The 19,826-nt window shown below is 41.6% G+C and overlaps 1 protein-coding gene across 2 annotated transcripts in view; it reads right to left on the reverse strand.

The window, feature by feature from the left end:
- Nucleotides 1-19,826, reverse strand: part of CDH13 (cadherin 13) — a 449,314-nt gene that overhangs the window by 65,867 nt on the left and 363,621 nt on the right. For both annotated transcript variants that reach the window (XM_008638691.2, XM_017741000.1), the window contains exon 8: nucleotides 19,421-19,561. In XM_008638691.2, coding sequence (XP_008636913.1) covers nucleotides 19,421-19,561 — 141 coding nt within the window. The remainder of the gene's footprint in view (nucleotides 1-19,420; nucleotides 19,562-19,826) is intronic.

Here is a 19,826-nt window from a genome sequence, read left to right on the forward strand (position 1 = left end):
TATTTTTGTTAATAAGGATGATAAAAATGAACTAAAGGTATTTTTCTATCCTGATACTGAATTCGCTCAGAGCTGTTTGGAGTTTGGGGATGACTGGCAGTGCTCCCCAGCTGATGTGTCTGAGCACTGAGAATTAGCAGGCAGGTCAAAACAGGCCAAGGTTCTACACTGCTGTTCTGGACAGAGAGAAGTGGTCCACACCCAAATACAGAGAATCAACCTGTCAGACCTGCCTTGGGTGGGCTGCAGGGTCACCTGAACGTGGTGCCTTAGAGCAGCCTTCCAGTACCTAAAGGGACCCTCAGAAAGGCTGGAGAGGGGCTTTCTGTACAGGCATGCAGTGACAGGACAAGGGGGAATGGCTTTAAGCAGAAGGAGGGCAGGGTTAGATGGGATATTGGAAAGGAATCCTCCCCTGGGAGGGTGGGAAGGCCCTGGCACAGCTGCCCAGAGGAGCTGTGGCTGCCCCATCCCTGGAAGTGTCCAAGGCCAGTCTGAACAGGGCTTGGAGCACCCTGGGACAGTGGGAAGTGTCCCTGCCCATGGCAAGGGGGGATGAAATGTTCTTTAAGGTCCCTTCAACCCAAACCATTTGGTGATTTTACCATCCTCTGAATGGCAAAGGGGGCTGTCCCAGTGGCACACCCTGGTTGTTGTTCCTGTGAGGGCCATCCCTGTAAGGTGTTGCTGGGAGGTGAGAAGCATCACCCCAAGCACAGATGTGCTCTTGGTGGGGCTGAGTGAGAGCAGGCAGCACAAGGCACCTACACAGCCACTGGTCACTAGAACTGACCCTTGCTTGGGATGCCCAGATTTTGTACAATTCCTTCATCCTGATCCCAACTAACACTGTGGGGTGCCTGGAAGTCCTTCAGCAGCAGTTTAATTCCTCTGAGTCCAAGCACACCAAATGTCTCATGCAAATAAAGGCAATTCCCAGGAAATACAGGTGGCACCAATAAGATACAAAAGAATTTGGTATCATCTTCAGTTTATATCAAAAAGCTTTTCCGCAGGGTTGGATGTTTATCGAATCAGGACATGTATGAAGAGCACGAGTTTATTAAGAGACTGTGCCATTCCTCTCTTTTAAGACTGGTTCTCCTTTTCCTGCAGAAACCTTCATATAATGGGCTCATACATCTGCATCAGAATTGCCACACCGAGCTCTTCCCAAGGACAGCCACTACAGGAGGAATTAATTGGATCCTAACACACTTTTCTAGATACAGATTTTTCACCTGAGCTTGCCAGTTCTAGGGGAAATCATTTTAAGGGACAATAAATAGCACTTTATTTCTGTACACAGCAGTGTGATATACTGTAAGCAGCCACCCTTCCTCCCCTTGGAAGGCAGAAAAATGCTGTGCTTGCAGGTACCTCTGAAACATCTCCTATTTCTTGCCTCTGAGTAAGCTCGTAATTAGAGTAGAAACATGAGGAACCATTTCAATGGAGCTGTAAAACTCCAATGGGAGGGAAAAAAAAAATCTATTTGAGGTTAGAACAAAATCCTTTTTTAATCTGGCTAATGCTACTTTTGTGCTGATGCTGATCATTATATTTATGACTAACTGTGGGACATTCCAAAGTGTTGACACCTGACTTCACTTGCTAGAAAAGCAGTCACTTGCAGATATTCAACTTGGTGATTAATATGTAGATACCTAATTTTTAGTGGATTAAACCATGTTGTATCAATTTGGTGGTCTTTAGGATTTATAATCAAACCCTGATGACATCTGATTAATGCCAGCACAGGCTCCCTGAACCTACAATATTCTTGCTCCTTTGGAGCTCAGATCACAGCAGGCTGATTACCCCCTGATTATCCTGAGTAACTGGGGTCAGAGGTTCACTGGCACCACAGAACACATTTAATTCAATCAATTCAGTTAGTGAAGCAGTTGGGGGAGGAAAAAAAAAAAAAGATATTCCAATTGCTGTAATATAGCATTATAAAAATTGCCCAGGACTTCTGTGCTCCAACTGATGAGCTTTTTTGTTTAATTTCTAATTTAGTATTCTGCTGGGGTTTGTAACTTCAATTACTTGTGATATTTTCACTCAAAGTTGGGGGCACTGAGCTTCGAGGGAGGAAGGAAAACCAGAGGGAGAAAAGTTGCCTGCATTAAGCTGGAAAATAACCTTTGTGACAGCCACACACACGCTGCCATAGCTCAGCTGTGGCTTTCCTGGTTACACTCTCTACCAGTAACTCACAAAATCCTCCTGGTTCTCACCACATGTCCCTTTAGCCACTGCCAGATTTTTGCTCTCCTTTCACTTCTGGTGGATTTTTAATATTGTTTAGCTGAGAACCACTTCATTTTTCCTGTAAGCAGAGTGACTTTGATCACTTGTGACACAGCACAGTCCTGATTTCAGACAGCCCAGAGCCCTCGTGGGTGCTCAGAGGAGCTGGGGAGCTCATTAAAGACTCCACTCTGTACCTCAGCCACCTGAAACACCAAGTGCTGTGTCTGAGGTGAAGCACAAAAAAGCTCCTCTTACTGCTCCCTGAAAACCTCGAGGCACTTCACGTCCAGCAGCTCAGTTTGACTCCTTCTAATGAGGTTTGCATCCTATGTAATGATCCTGAGTCTGCTGGTACACAAATATTCCTTATTGTGCGTCCCGAGGCTGCTGCCACAGCCAGACTCTGCCTTGTGACCCCGGGCTGGGTGATTGTCACAGCTCCAGGGGACTGGTGATGGTGGAGAGCCTGCTCAAAAGGGGCCACAGAGGTTCTAAAAAATGTAAGGGACACCAGATACAGTAAATTTGGACCTAACTTGGACCTTCAGGGCAATGAAGAGGGAGCACCACACAAAACCACGTTCTCAAGGACATAAACATGACCCCAGATGATGCCAAGGGCAGGAGGAGGAAACGATCAGCACGAGCATCACCTTTGTCCTGGCAAAGGACTCCAGGTGTTACAACTCCCCGTAACACCCTGACCACAAACACTGGAATGAAACCAACTTTATGGCCCAGAGGAGTAAGGAAATGGTGAGAGAAACAGCAGGAAAAGGGGTGGGAGCTAAGAAAGGTGTATACAGCAGTTTTGCATCTGTCTTCTTATCACTATTGACAATTCTTCTAAGTTGAAGAATATTTATTTTCTTGCTTATTTCAGTAATTCAGTCAAAATTAATAACGATTCTTGGATTAGGATGAAATTGGATTAGTTTTCAATTTTACTAACAATAAATTCTTGGCTTTATATATAAGGTGGGCTTCCCCTTTGCCCATCAGCAAGATTTTGAGTGTAAAAATACAGCATCAGGGTTAACCACTACCTGCAATGCTTCCTTAGAAATTAAAGCATCTTTCCTGAGTAGAATTCTTTAATAAAGGAAATGAAGTCTTATACCTCTGTTTTCTCTGCAAGCAACAGAAAGTTGCAATTTCATTTTCTGCTTGCCCACAGAGAAGATCCATTTTCTGTATGTTCCTTTGGGGTCCTTTGGAATGAAAAATGCTATATGGTTATAAAACATTCTCTTAATGAAGCTCACTCTCAACTATCCCTGGAATTGATGAATTTCCTCCTAAACCCCTGTGTACATTTGCCCACGGGACAAACCCTGGCACAGCTGTCAGGATTCCTTACCTTAAGAGAAACCCAGAATGGGAGGTGCAGGACAGAAGTTTGGTGCATTAGAGAAGATCCCAGTGTGCCTGAATGGGACATAAAGCTGGGGAGCCCATAGACAGTGCCTATAGAGCCCCACACAGTGCCTGCAGGCTCTCCTTTGTGTGTGAAATATTATCAGCCTGTTCCACTACAAAATCCAGAACAAATAAAAAGACAACACCCAAATGACTTAATCAATTCTCCATATCCAACGCAAAACCACAGGTAGAGAAGAAAACAAACAGCAGCAAAATCCCATCGCATCAAAGTCCTCAAAATCGATACACTCTTCTCCTCCTGTGCTGAGCATGAAAGAAGAAGAAACCACAGACAGCAGATGTTGGTTTTGTCACTTTCTAAGTGCTGGAAGAAAAAATGTGGACAATAAGGGCGATTTTATGTTGTGCAAACAGCAAAACTCTGCTGAGAAGTGCAAGAAGTTGCTCCACATGCAGGGCAGAGGCAGGAACTGTTCCATCTGCTCAGCTCTGGGGAGCCCAGGCTGGGTTAGAGCCCCTAATTCCTGCCCACAGTGGGGAAGGCAAAGAGCAATGGGAGAGGCAGAGGTCAAAAGCACACGGCCTGGGAAAATTCTGTGCAGTTCTGGATTGAAGGATTGTCTGGGTGTCACCTGCAAAGGGACAAGGCCACGAAGCTCTGGGCTTCACTGGAGCTAAAGCAAATCCTCACCAGAGCTGAGATGAGGCAAAATGTCACCTGCAGGGAAGCTGAAGGACTGCAGAGGTTTGCTGGGATATCACAGAGATCAGATCACTGTAACCTCAAAGCTCTTGAAGGAAAAATAAGTAAATACTGGAAATTATACAAATAAGAGGGAGGAGTTTGAGGATATCTTGAAAACCCTTCCCTGAAAGTTTCATGAGAAGCCCAAATCCAAAAATCTACACAGAGCAAAACACATTTGCCTGATTTAACATTTATAAGGTTCATGATGCTCATGAACAGCCAGGAAGCTCACTGGATTGTCATGAATTCTTTTTTCTGTGTCCAAAAACAGGAGATAGGAAAGAGTTTCCTTAAAGCCCAGTCTGAAACTCCCCATCATCCAAGACTCTTCATTATGCTGGGTTTGGTGCTGACAACTGGAGATACAGGGTGTGGCTGCAAAATGACATTTGCCCTCCTTAAGTGCAGATAAAAATTGTGCCTGTAGCTTTCCTAGCTGGACATGTCCCATTTTGTCAACAAAATGTAAGGAAAGGGGAGACGAAAATAACTCTGATCTCAGCTTGGGGAAGGATCCAAAGGGGACAAGAGTGGCAGCACTAGATATCAAAATTTAATTGTTTTGAGGCTGCAACGTGGCCACTGTAGCAAAACTCCTGCTCCACTTAGAACTCCTCAATTTTTATTAGTGAATTGAAACTCTTCCCTTGCAGTCCCACAGGAACAAACTGCTCCTGCCAAGCAGACAAGATTTCTGAAGAAAATCATGCTTTTAACAAATCTCAGCCATTACTTCATCATTTTCCTGAATTGTCTGGCAAAAAGGATTTTAAAGGCCTGCATATAAATCCTGGAGCAGCTATGAAATGAAGAAAGCAGATTGATTTGCATTCTGTTCCATTCCTCTCTTTGCCAAAGTGATCTTTATATAAAAAAAATAAAATTAAAAAGACTTAAAAACCTAAAATCTGAGCCTGAGAATTCAGTTTTCAACATCAAACCATTGAATTTTTTTTTTATTTGTTTGCAATGTAAACCCTTAGAAATAGGGTTTACAGAAGAAATGCTGCCAGAACCCCCAGAACATGTCATCCACTCATTCCTCACATGAATTAAAGCAAAATGCCACCCTTGCATTGCTCACAAACCCTGCCAACAAATACAGATTCCGACAGGCTGAGAGCACCGTCTGGGGTTTTTATGCTCATTTTTTTCCATGGCAACATCTCTGTTCCACGTGCACAGTTTTATTCCCTCCAATCTCTGCATTGTCTGGTTTGGTTTATCCCTTCCAGGGAGCGCCTGCCACGTCTCCACGCTGCTGCAAGACACAGAAAGCGCATTTGGAGTGTCTGGGGCCAGCTGACACTTGCTCCTCAGCCATAAATTTCACTCCAATCACACGCAACCTTCTCACCTCTCCCACCTTACAGCCCTTAGCTGTCTCTTCCTTGGTTTTCCCCAGCCTCCAGCTGAGAAACTGCATCTCCTGCACTGGCACTGTAAATGCCAGCCCAAAAGATTAAAGGCAGCTGCTCTGCGCCACCTTGGCCTGTCAGGGACGACGTCCTTGGAGGCCACCTGCACAGACAGCAAGGGACTTTTCCACTCAGCTCCTGGGTGTCCCTATGCCTGGGTTTTGTGAATAGCCTTGAAGAGATGGGACTTAAATTGTATTGAGGGTATTTGTCTAAAGTGAATGGAGAGCATACTTCTCGTTTATATCCCCTGAGTGATAAATGCGAGAGTGGAATAGTTGGGTTTTTTTTTTCTAAGGCAGAGAAAATGGGAAACCAACACAGATTTCAGGCACATGAGAAATAGCTTATGAATTTAGATGATAGTTCAGCAGAAATAAATTGTACATCTGTTCATTCATTCTAATAAAGCAGGGAAATGACACACTGCTGGAGCCTTTGGAGAATGATGGTATTTTTAAATTATGATCCTATAATAGTAGCATTAACATTTGTAATGCTGCCCATACTTTACAAATTTAAGAAAAATAAATTTATGGGATAAGTGAGCTTCAACCTATAGTCTGGACTCTGGGCATTTTAAAGTGAATGAGGTGCTTCCTGAACACTCCCAAATTAGTTCAGGAAAGGCTCTACAACAGCTTTCCATGTAACACAGATAATCCTCTCAGTGAGTGTTGATAAAACACGCTTATTATTTCTGAATAAATAATTCAGATGTGCAACATGCAGCTGAATTTCTGCTGACTAGAACCCCAGTTTGCATTTATAGGCAGATAAAGAGCAGTGTTTTCCTTTAAAGTAGTCCATCAAAGGAACCAACAAGAAGCTTTTCCTGGCTGTATGGATGCATAGAAACATGTCCTACCTTCTGCTGAATTCAGGCAGGAATAGAACCTGCATCTCCCACAACACAGAAGTTAGAAATGGAAAAAGTTGTGAGGTGAATGCAATTGCTCCATTGTTACCATTATTTACAAACCTGACATGCAAATTTAAGAAATAAACCAGTGAGACTGCAGGGGATGGTGCATTTTGAAAGCTTATGTTTTGATTTTACAAAGCGATCTCCATGGGAAATAATAAATTAAGAGTTCAATAATAACTGCCGTGTTCCCTTTAAAAGCACAATTATTAAGATCATTAAAATTTCCTTTTAATCGATTGCATGAAAGCAATTGCTGCTGGAGTAAAGAGCATCTAAAACCGATTAGTTTTAGCAACTCACACATTGCTCTTTGATCAGCTGGGATAACCCTCACTCAAGGAAAGGGAAACAGGCAACACTGACATCCTTGAGAAGTGGAGAAGTTCAGTTAAAATCACATCTCAGAATCTGAGACCTCTTCATAACATCCCAACACTGCTCCCCACCAACACCAGAGGAGTGCAGGCTGAGCTGTTTGATCATCCCAGAGCAGAGATTTCCCAGAAGCGATGCTGGGAGCCAGCACTGCTGACAGAGGAGCCCCAGTGCTGACATCGCTGTGTTTACCCAGCAGCACATGAGAGTGTCCCTGTGCTCCGTGCTGCTCACGCCAGCTCCAGCAGGCAGCCAAAAACAACCTCAACAGGCAGTCCAGGTAAACAAGACTCTTTGTAATTTGGTTCTCTTGTGAATACAGGAAGATTGAAGAAAAGAAATACCCCTAGGAACACAGAGGCCCCCTGGGTGAACACTTCCCCTCCACAGAACCTGCACAGATTTATTGATTGGAACTGCATTTTAATCATTTGCCTGGAGGAAAGAAAACAGTTCCCAGAGACTGTCAGCCAGCCCCAGCACGGGGCATGATAAACCTGTTTGTGCCAGGAATATCAGGCAGTGCCTAAGTCACAGGAAAAGGACATTAAAGAGTTCAACATCTGCAGGCAAAGTTGAATTTATTTACTTATGACTTCAATTATTATTTAAGATGGAAAACTTGAAAAGGTCAGAACTGCTAAATCAAAAAGCCTGCCCTTCATTTGTCTTCAAACATACACAGGTTTTTTAGCTTCGTTCAGGACTGAATCAATTAATCAGGAACAGTGTTCTTTGTTTTCAAATGCCAGTTGTGTTATTTCTAAGTATGGAAATATATTGTGTTATTTCCAAATGGACTTGTTGATCTTCGAGCTCTTTTCCAACCTAAATGATTCTGTGGCTCTGTGAAACAGACTAGTAAATCCAGGTTTCATTTTTGTTCTAATCCTTATTAGAAAATGCAGCTTTAGGAAAATGAAACATCAGGTCTTCAGTTTAGGTAGGCAGACATCTGTGGGCCTGTGTTTCTATTTACATATATATATATGTAGAGAAATCCAGATTTGCTTCCCAGTCTAATCCTGCACTCCCATCTCCGTGGAGCACTCCATTTGGATGGGAGCCACAGCTTGGACACAGGCAGTTAAGAATATCAATACTGCAGATAAATCTTCTTCCATGATATTATTTCAGACAACTGCTGGTTTAGATTTAAGCTTATTTAGCAGGATTGATTTTCCTTATGTTTCTTTCGAAGCTCCCTCACATAACTCCTTTGATTTTTCAAACTTTTTTTTTTTTTTTTTTTTTTAGCTAAAAGATTGCTTTCAACTCTTTAAACTTCTTGAGGACAGCAGAGCTCTCCTCCCCATCAGTCTTCTAAATGAAACAAAATCATTGATCTAAGAACATCTGACAGTACCAGTTAATGTATGGGCACTGCCAGCCTCGGTGAGTGGAAATGGGCAAAACAAATGAGCTGGGGAGGAGGAAATAAAGTCTAAAAGGAACAAATGAGGGGATGTGTGGAAGCTGACAGCGATGAGGCTCGATTTATAGAAGGCAGAGGGTGCACATGGACTCCTGTGAGATGTGAGCAAACAGTCATTTGAGGCACTGGAAACAGAAATGTGGTTCCCGAGGGAAGCGGGTGGGGAATGAAGGAGAGTTCACTAGGGGATAGAATCAAGGAATGGGAAAAGGAAGGTCTTCCAGAAATGATAAAAAAAGGGGAAAAATCATGGGGACAGAAAGAGGATCATGAGATGACAAAGGTCAGAAATAGCTTTTTGTGATATAGTAAAAGAAAAGCTTTCCATGTAGAAAGGCAGGGGGGAAAGTGGTGAAAATAAGAGCAGAGAGAAAGGGGAGTCACTCAGCAAAAACAGGGCATACATCACTGAAGTGTCTCAGCAGCTCTGAGGCAGTGGCTGGAAACAGGAGCAGAGGGGTTTAAAGAATGTGAGGTGTTCAGGCTCAGAGAGTCAAAGGACAGACTTGAATTTGGAGAGGAAAGAAAATTTAAAGCTAATTATTAAAATTCAGAGTAGGCTCCTTACAGACTCCTGACTAAAGAATGGGCTTGGAAGGGGGAAAACCCTAAAGATAAGAGTTTGCTGCCTGGTTAGTTGGAATAGGAGGTTGGTTTTGTTTTAAAAAAAGAGAATGATGCAACAGGCAAAAGGAACTTTGAAGGATAAATTTCAGCACTGGACCAATTAAATATCAAGAAGATGACACAAGTGATTAGCTGGGAGGAATTTTCCATGCTACACAGGGAAGTGAAAAAAAAGTCTCTACAAAAGCTGCATCAAGAGGAGAACAGGAGTTAGGACACAAACTCCAAAGGACTGGCTGTAGAGCAATAGGGTGGGAGGGAAATATGGGGTCAAGAAAACAACTGGGATTCAGGGATTTTTCCTAATAGAGTCAAAGTCAAGAATGGGAAAGGGAGGATAACATCAATTCTCCATGTTGAGCTGGGCTTATACTTTTTTGGTGACATATGGACTGAGAACACAGGGGAACACATTTGTAAAAACAAATAAATATTAAGTGGCTGTTAGACAGACGGCTGGAGAAAGGGCTACCCTTTAAGCAAATAGGCATCTGGAACTCTAAGGCAAACAAGTCCTGGAAACAAGCCAAAGTAGGAACTACAAGGATATGAATAAATTCCACTCCTGAACCATTTTCCTCAAAAGAAACTGTAGCTACAAGGAGTCCTGCCTGAACTCCCTAATCTGCTTTTTCTTACATGTAGCAGCACCATTTGCATTTCACTAAGTTCAAGACACAATCAGGCCGATACAATTTTATTGTTTCCAAATGAGTATCTTTGCTAAAAATTTTACTCGAATAAACCTACAGCTCCTTTTAACATGGCAAGTTTTATCCATTGTCTATTTTAATGCTTCAGAGCAGAAGGAAAAAAGATATTTTGTCTAAATAATCCTGACATTTTGATTCGTGTGCACAGATGGCTAGCAAATTTTGGAGTAGCCAAATCAGTTTTAGTGTTGCTGAGAAAAATCTTAAAATCTCACTTGTCAGTGAAGAAATTGATAAACTGATCACAAAACTCATTCCACTCTAGTGGAATGACCCAAGCAGTCACATAACTATTATTTTTGAATGAATAGACTTCAGCTTTACAAATTCCCGGTGCTCATATATAAACTGCAGCTATGGTACCAGCTCACACATATTGCGTAATTGGTATTAAATAGGGTTTTGTCTGCTGCAAATTCAATATGTTAAGATCTATAGTGTGTTATCATGTTTAATCCTGCTTTTAAAACAGAACTCCCACAGATGCTGGAGGCATATTAACAGTGTGCGTTTCTGAACTCGTGGGATTACAGTGATATTTTGCAACACATCTAACAATTCCTCTATTTGTTACTCCTCAAATCAGCTCTGCTGTGTCAGACAAAGAGATCTAGAATTCTTGGTGTTTCTGTTAAAATTCCATATTACATAGGCGAGGAACTGTAATCTTTTATATACATGAAGGAAAAGGTCCTTTAAGATAGAAAATGTTGACTGGCTGCACCACAAAGGTAATACCTGGTCATCTCTTCCTCACTGCCTGACCACCAATTTACATTCTGAATGACTTTAAGCTGAAAGAGGGAGGATTATATTGGGTATTAGGAAGAGATTGCTCCCTGTGAGGGTGGGGAGGCCCTGGCACAGGGTGCCCAGAGAATCTGTCACTGCCCCTGGATCCCTTGGAAGTGTCCCAGGCCAGGTTGGACAGGGCTTGGAGCACCCTGGGATAGCAGAAGGTGTCCCTGCCCATGGCACATGGGACAAGATGATCTTTAAAGTCCCTTCCAACCCAATCCATTCTGGGATTTTATGAACAAGATAATGATCTAAGAGTCACTCTGCAATGAATACCAGGTGTAGAAATCTCTGATTCCACACTAAGGTTTTTTGTCAGCTGGACATCACGCAGTCAAACGAGATCTCCCAACATAGACCCCCAAAGTTAATTTCAGAAAAGAGATTGATGCATCATTTTGTATCTTGATCTGAGAGAAACTGTGTGAAGTTTCTTGGAAGTCTCTGTGTCACCCACCAGCACTCAGTGCTGAAGCTGGAATTCCTTGGACAGTTAATGAAGTGCAATATGCTATGAATGCTCTTGGAGAAGAGTGAAGTCAAAGGAAATTTCCATGGACTGCTTCAGCCATACATTTAGAGGAAAAAAAAATCATCAGGGAAAATACTCAAATTTTTATATGTACATTACAATTGAAATCTGTAGAAAACAGTCCTAACTTGATTTGAAGGCAACTGCAAAATGCCAGCTGGCGGGGTTTTTTTTTGTTTAACTGGAAAATCACATAGCCACTCCTGGCAATGATTGCTGATAATTGTGTTTATACAGATTCCCTGAATAAGTGGTCCAAGACTAGGTCTGGAGACATTACGTTGTCTTTGCTTAGCTTGTACATCCCTCAAGAGCCTTTGTTTGAGCCTTCCTTCCGTTTTAATTTCTACTCTCCAGCTCCTCACCCAAATGTATTTGTGCTAGAGGTGTTCCAAACTCTCACTGCTGCTGTTTACTTTGTAATCCTGACCTTAATATCTGTTGTAAAGTTCACACTTCATAGACCACACTGAGGAAGCATATTAACCTTCACTTCTTGGAGAAGAAAGCAATAAATTGTGGGTCTATGGCTTTTGTGCTGCTCACAGTGTTTGGATATTTGCTGTCAGCAGAAGCAGATGGAAGAAGCCTTCAGAGGATAAGTCGGCACTGGAATGGTTTTGTGGTGAGAATTTGCCAGCTGCAGGGAGAATTCTCGTTATTACCATGGAGTTGCTGCTGTCCTTCCAAGCAGAACCAAAGGCTTGCAAAAGGCAAGGGCTCGTGCAGAAGTTTGCGTCAGAGTGGCTCAGATCAGCTGATCACAACAAATCAGGGCAACTAAACAGAGGGCAGGAAAGGAACAGTGACAAAGGGGAGGGGGGGAAGAAAAAGGACTGGCAAAAATGCAAGTTTATTGTGTGAGCCTACTTGGAGAGCAAGAGTGCTGGGAGGAGAATGAGATCTGAAGGAGCAGTGCAGTGCCTTTGTGTTCCTCCCCAAATTCTCACTGTTTGAACAATCGTTTCTATTCACAGAACCTTTCCTGTACCGCGCGAGTGGTTCTCAGCTGCTCACAGCTTATAAAGCAGGCACTCTGTTGTTTTATGTACCGCTGAAACGTGTCTATCTGGAGATTAAATAGACAACTGCATGTATTTCCTGACCTTGCTGGAGAGAAACAAAGCAATGAACTCACCCCTCACGAGCAAAGATAAATGTAGGAGTCTGCTGCCTACTGCTATGCAGCGCATCCAGCTCTAATTATGTGATAAGTGGATGGACTCCATGTTAAACATATTTTGCAGAAGTTCTTGAACAAAGTGCTTACACTGGTTATGCAGATAGTTTGCTGAAAGCCACATGAATACAGATTATTATGCACACAGTATGAATCTGGATGAGTACAGGAACCACTGGTCTTCCAAACAATATTACTTTGTTGTTTTGTTTTTGGTTTTTGCTGAAGACTTCTCTGTTTCAGTCAATGCACAGAATAATCACATTTGTTTTCCTTTCCCTGAAATTATTCTGCTCTTGAAATGCTACAGCAGAGTATTTGTTGTTAAGGTCATTGGTAATTCAGCCCTGAGTGGTGCTGAATATTTCTCATCACATGAGAATCTGCAAGTCAGCTAATTCTGATAAAAGTTGACACGCAGTGTTGAAGAAGAAGTAAAAAAAAAAAATAACAAAAAGGGTAATTTCATTATCCAGATAGCCAGACTGTTTAAATAAGTCTTCCAGATGTCCTTAGTTTGGTAGAACCACAACACAACTCGGAAATATTAATAAACCTTCTTGATCATGGGCATTTTTCCAGGTTATTTGAAAGTGATTAGAAGAGAGACAGACATTTGGAATCCTAATTGCAATTAGGATCAAAGCAATCTATGCTCCTAAACCCAGGTTTTTGAACTCCAGTGGGCACTAGATGTCTTTACAGCTACTTTATTCAGTCCAATAGTCTTTTTATTATTATTATTTTTGACATCTAAAATTACTTAAGGAAAAAATAAAGAAAAAAAGAGAAGGGGGTCTAAATTTAGATTATTTAGATTATTATTAGATACTATTAATTAATAATATTTAGATTATTTAGATTCTTAGATTCCTAAACTGCTTATGTGATTTTGAAATCTTTTCTGTTTGTAAGTCATGACAGCTCAGAAAAATCTGGATGGCTTGATCTGTACCATGGGTGAGACCAATGACCAATAATTAAGCATGAAGAAACAATACAGTCACTGAAAATTTCAACTTCATTTTTGCAGGGACAACAGAATGCTCAAAATGTTCATTTAGAAAATAAAATATTTGCTGCTATTTAGATGTTTGTGCCCTTTCATAAATTCTACCTCTCACATATGAAAAATATACCAGGTAACATCTTCCATTTGCTTTCGAGGAGACTTTTGGGCACTTGGAGTTATGCCAAGTGTGTTAGTGAACTGCTACAAGAGGATGGAGTGGAAATAAAGCTGAGTGAAAAGGTCACTGCAAATATTTATCTGGTGCAGAGGCTTCTGAAGGTTAAGATATGCTCCAGGAGCCTTTCTAGCTGTATTTACAGCTCTAGAAAAAAAACAAGGGTGGCCAAAGTGCTCCTCTCTGGTGATCCCCAGCCACCATGAAGCCGCTCTTTGTGCCAAAGTTTACCGACAGCTGTAGAGGCTTTGCCCTGCTCTGTTGAGTTTCTGTATGAATTCTGATCTCTCTGCATGTAAATTGTCTCACAGCCCAAACACAGGAGCCAAATGGAAATTCCAATATGCATTCTGTTCATGTGATTTTGCTGTAATGGTTTTACCCATCCCGCAAAGCTACTCCCCCTGACAAATCAGCACTGGGGGAGTTTGATCCAATTTGGACAGGCTGCTGGAATTTTAGATTGGCTCCCATCACTTTTAGGCTATAAATGAAACTCTGATTCTTAACTACCAGCCTGGCAGGGGCTTCTCATCTGCTCAGATCTGCTGATGCTGCTCAAACACCTCAGCCCTCCTAACATCCAGCAGCAGATCACAGCTTGTGATGTGGGAAGAATCCAACTTGGTTTGTCCTCCCCAACTTGCTGAGCCACCCTGGCAGCTCCTGCTGCTTCCGTCTCTGTTCAGCCTGGTTTGCACTCTGATTTCCATCCCAACAGGGAATGGGAGAGGCCTGCAGCCCTGGCCATGCTGCCCAGCAGGGTTTTAGTCAAAGAACAGCTCCTCTTCGGCTCTGTTTTCCATACAGTTGTGGTTCTTCCCTAGAAATCTCTCCCATCCAGATGTAAAGGTCTGTGGGAGGGGTTGAAGGGGAATCATCTACCATTAACATGACTGTGTCTAAAGGTGTGGTCCAGCTCACTGGAAGTCTTACACAGAAAGGAACAAAATTAATTAGGAGTCCCAAAGAGGAAAATTTTCCCTGCAAGACAAGGTAAGAAAGGACCAGGGTTGACTTCCAGGCCGCAGGAGAAATGGAGGTGAGATTGGCTGGCTTTAAACATGCAAAGTGAATGGGCAGATCTGGTCTGTGTTGGTAAGGTCTGTTTACTGCAGAAAATAAAAGTATCATGTCCAAGAGAGACATTTTTGTAAAAGAAGTATGGAAAAGTGATCCAGGAGGAGCCTTAAAATTGCTTTTAGGTCCATATTTGTTCCTCAGTACAGTTTAGCCAATACCAAGAGTTAAGACAGGGACTCTCAAAAGCTTCAAGCCTGTTTCTCAACAGTCTGAGCTGCAAAATAAATCTCCCCAGATGGTGCTGTGAAAGTCTCATATCCTCTTTGAACCACGAGCAGACGGAGGTACAGATTGTCCTCCAGGGGCTGCTTTACCCAGGGGGCAACACAACTGAGTCAGGAGGCAGCGCTGGAAGTCATCATAAATCATGGTGACAAGCAACCTATCCACTTACAGGTCTCTATAGGAACTGATGAATCATTTATTAAAGCTCACATTAGTCATTTATTACTCTTTTATAAACCATTTATCAGCTGGTAGTCAGAATGTGAGCAAATTATATTTTTCACTTAAGCTCCAAGCACTGGTGTATCTCAGATCTCACCGTGGTGATGTTTTGTCATATTACACAAATTTTATTCTGTTCACAGGAGGCAAGATCTTTATTTTAATGGAGAATTCTTTTCTAAGAACATACATATTCGAAAAATCTATACTAGGAAAAATATTTTCCCTAAACTTGTTCTCCCTGGTGTGACAGAATTACTTTTATTTTACATTTCTTTGTCCCAGAAATGGATGGAATTGAAGGCGAAGCTGGAAGTGGCAGAAAGAGGAATTGTGTGAGGAATGGCTGTTCCCTGGCCAAGTGAAGTTTCTGTTCCTTATGTGCCAGTGAGAGCACTCTGACGAATCCCACTTTTCCAGCTTTGGCTAGGGAAGGGCTGCTCTCCCAAATCTGGCGAGAAGGAGAGATGTGAGAACTGGGGGACTTTAGAAAAATCATCCCCTTCAGCCACACCACTGCGTTCCTCTCTCAAGTGCCTGATGGCATTTACCAAGGAAAGACAATATATCTAATATTAAGGGAAAATAAGGCATTAAAGAGCAGCAGTGGAAGCTTTAAAAATGCAGGGCAGAAAATAAAGGCAAGCAGACTCAGAGGAATCTCATTTTTGAGTGTACACTCTGCAGTCAGGAACGGAATAAGTAGGATTCATTGGACTTTTCTTTTGGAGAGGAAGAAAAGACAGAAAGGGCTCAAGTCCATATCTTTCTTGTGTTAAAACTCTTGTTTTTTCCTCCCCCAGGTCTTAGGGGATATCTGGGCCCCACCATGCCTCCAGGAACAGACACAAGAAGAGAATTTGCCAGCTCGTGTCTTTCAGCAGATGCCACATTGTTAATTTTTCATCACACCACAGCCACAGTGACATTATCTCTGGACTAAAATCCCTTTTTTGCAGGATACAACACTGCAGTGCTCTGTCACCCACTCTTACAGTGACACAAAAAAAGGATTCTCATTTTTGTTAATGTTCTAGGTACAAAAACAATACTCAGAACCATTAGTGTTCACTCAGTGCAGCTCATTCCCACCCACTTGGAATATCCTGCAGGATGCAAGCCAGATACCAGATTTTCCAGAATATTCTGGGCCTGCTCCTTGCTTTGCTTCATTCTTTATTTTCACATAAGCAATCCCTTGCTGCTGAACAAAATTTGAGCCTAAGGCCTTCCCCTGATGGAAAGGAAAGGCCAAATATCTTTGTCATACAAAACAATAAGTCATAAAATTAATTTAAAACCTTTTTCCCATTATAGAAATAAGGTTGTAAATTTTAGAAAGAGACCACTAACTTTACAAGTATCTCTATTTTCAGCCTCTGTAATTTAAAACTGGCACAATATCGCAGCCACTGTGACCTTTTAAAAGGTAGACCTTGCTACCTCACCTGAGACTTTTGGAGGAACTCTTAAAATATTGTTCTTTTTGGCATTAAGGATTAAATTATGAAAACCCCTGGAGGGAACAGGGTTCTGTTTGCACACCTGAATGGATTTTTACACTGCTCAGAGCCCATTATCAGCAGGAGGTGTAGCTGTGAGACAGAACAAGACAGACATTTTGGAAGAGTGTGGAGTGATGGGGCAGTAATCAAACAATGAGCTGGGCTGAATCCCACAAAGCAATGTCTCATTTATTGAGCCATCAAAGCACCTGACACACACTGAGAGCCCCGAGGGCTTCAGCTCTGCCTCTGCAGCTAATGCAAGTGCTGTGCTGGATCACAGCCAGGATGCTCAGCTTCTCCTGGGGTTACACCCCGACAATCCATGGATGAACTTTTCCTGCAGCACAGCTGCACCAGACTGGCCCAGGAGTGGGGTGCAGGGAGGGGAAAAGGGTGGGTGGAAGAAGGGATTCACTGGACAAGCACTCACTCCTCCAGGAGAGGGGCTTTTCACAAGAGCAGGTAGGGATGGATAAGTGGGAATGGCCTTTAGCTGAAGAAGTGTGGATTTAGATTGGATATTTGGAAGGAATTCCTCCCTGCGAGGGTGGGGAGGCACAGGTTATCCAGAGTAGCTGTGGCTGCCCCATCCCTGGAAGTGTCCAAGGCCAGGTAATAAAATAAAAAAGAAGCTGGACTCTGGAATCAAAGCTTCAGATTTACTGAATTTGAGCTTTCTCCTTCAGAAGTCATCTTGTAAAATATATCGTTTTCTTTCGGCTCTAATTCAAATCAATAATATTGCAGCCTGTGGTATGCAACTGGTATTAAAATACAATAATTAAGCACTTTCAGCAATAAACCAAATAAAGTGGCATTAAATCAATTGATAAATTGAGATTTAATGCCCCTCCCTCCTCTAACACTACTTATTTTAAATAGAGAATCTGCTCCTAAAGCAGCCTGGAAGCATACATAAAAGGCTGATTTTCCCTGCCTTCTTCATGGAATATGAATATCACTTATCAAGGCAGAGGGAAGATTTCGGAGGTCATTAACATCTGCAAATAGTGAAAGGTTCAAATCCACATCAAACCACTAAAAAGAGAGGGCTTTACGGAAAAGAAAAGAAATGCAAGAAAAATATCTAGGACCAGAATTTTCAAAGAAAACAACATAATACTGTCTCTTCACACCTATTCCATTTCTGTGCTAAAACCCCCAAACTTTCAAGGCTATGAAGTACCTTTTACTGTCACTGACTGAACTGAATTTATGAGCATTTCTGCATTTCCACAGAAATTGATACTAACAATACATTTCTGGCTAAGCAGGCACATGAATTTTTGTGTCCAAATTACCAAATTATTAAGTCAAACAGGACTATAATTATAGAAAGATTTCTTCAAAAGAATTCTATTGAAAAATATCTAGAAATATTTCTTCCAGAGGAGAATTCTCCAACTTTGGAAATTCAAGCAGGTAGGACTCTGACTGATGTGAATTGCTATCAGTATTGATTAATCCAATAAATTCCTGTTTCTAAATACACCAAGCTGTCCTTGTACGTTGTTATTTTCCAGAAGGTTGAAAGAAAATACAGCATTTCAAAGATATTTTAAGTACTGGTTGTCAGGACAGCTTTCAGAGCATTAAAAGCCTGATGTAAAAGGTAATTCTAAGGGAATTAATAGTTTGATGACAGTCACTTAATTGTCACTTATGTACTTGAAAAGTTTGGATCAGTCTCTCCATGATAATCTTTAGGTGACTGAAACACTACTGCCAAAGCATTTGACTGAATTAATTATAGATATTGCCTTGGCAAAATTGTCATTGTTTCTAATTCTTCTTCTTTTTTCAACCCTTCTCTGTCGTGTTTGAATCTGGTATTCACTTATTTTGTATTTATAAAAGAAATAATTATTCAAGTGAAATGACAGCAATTTGATTCAAAATAATCTGTTGCCAAATTGTCAATATTGGGCCAGGAAACAAAATTTTAAAAGGTAAAAATATGCTTCAGTTTAAATAAAAAAACTTCTACAGCAATAGGCTTTCCTTTCCTTCTTCCACAATTACCTTAAAATCAGGATCCCTCAGGTTTACTTCTCATATTTTGGGAATTGCCTTAAAAGTTTGCAGAGCCCCAGGAAACTTTTATAGCAAAATCCAACCTGACTGTCATTAGGTTTTAAAACTCTCTCATTCTCTCCAGATATCAAAAAATCAGACTAATAATAAATGTAGGGCAAGGAAGGAACACTGTGAGCAGGCTGGGAAATTTGGTGGCTGCAGGCAGGGAATTCCCTCACCTTGGTCTGGGGTTTATCAGAACTCTCCAGCACCTATCAGCTGAATTCAATTTACAGGAAAAAAACCTTTTCTTGCAAATTCTACCTGTAGGTTCAGTTTGAAGCTTTTGGGACTGGAGCTTTAATTACAGAACCCCAAACTCTGGCTGGCTCACAGGGGTGGTGCTGTAGACAGGAAGAAAACATTGTTTTCATCCACAATCCTGACCATTGAAAGCCTTAAGCTATTTTTCCTGTTTTCCCCCACAGGAGCAAAAAGAGAAAGTTACCACCAGCACATTCATTTTACAGGTTTTCACCCTGCTAGCCAATCTCTAAATGACATCGTTTCTTTTTTGCCTTGTGGTCGCACTTTGGTTTGGAACTGATGCACACACATTTATTAATGCGAAAAAAAGAAAAGAGCATCTCCAGGAAATCTGTCACACCGAGCTAAAAACATTCTGTACGTGTCTTCTTTCCTTAAGGAACGTCTTTCTATTTAGGAACAAGCTAATTACAATTGTTTGCACCATTTTGTAGAGAACAGATGGCCAACTCTTACCTCCTTCTTGGTGAATTCTGGTGCATGGTCATTTTTGTCATCGATCAGAATAGTGGCAGTGGCTGTGCCTGTTAGTCCCACATCCATCCCACCCATATCCTTGGCTTCTATAACCAGCTCATACTTTGGGCTTTCCATGGTCTGAAAAAAAAAAATGAGAAAAAGAAGGGTTAAGAAAAAACCCCACAGAGATAACATGCTATTTTTAATTAATATTAAAATAATAAATTTTTAAAAAATCTAAAACTTTATTTGGCCTAATAAAACATGGCAGAGAAACAGATCTGTTATCAGTTTTACTGAAACACAAGCACAGCTTTCTATGGTTCAGCTGCTACCCTGGAAACCTCATTTGCAATCAGGCATGAAGGTGAATATTGGTAAACAGTACATAATTTATCCTGTT

Source organism: Corvus brachyrhynchos, unplaced genomic scaffold, assembly GCF_000691975.1.
Source record: "Corvus brachyrhynchos isolate BGI_N302 unplaced genomic scaffold, ASM69197v1 scaffold26, whole genome shotgun sequence".
Taxonomy (NCBI): Eukaryota; Metazoa; Chordata; class Aves; order Passeriformes; family Corvidae; genus Corvus; species Corvus brachyrhynchos.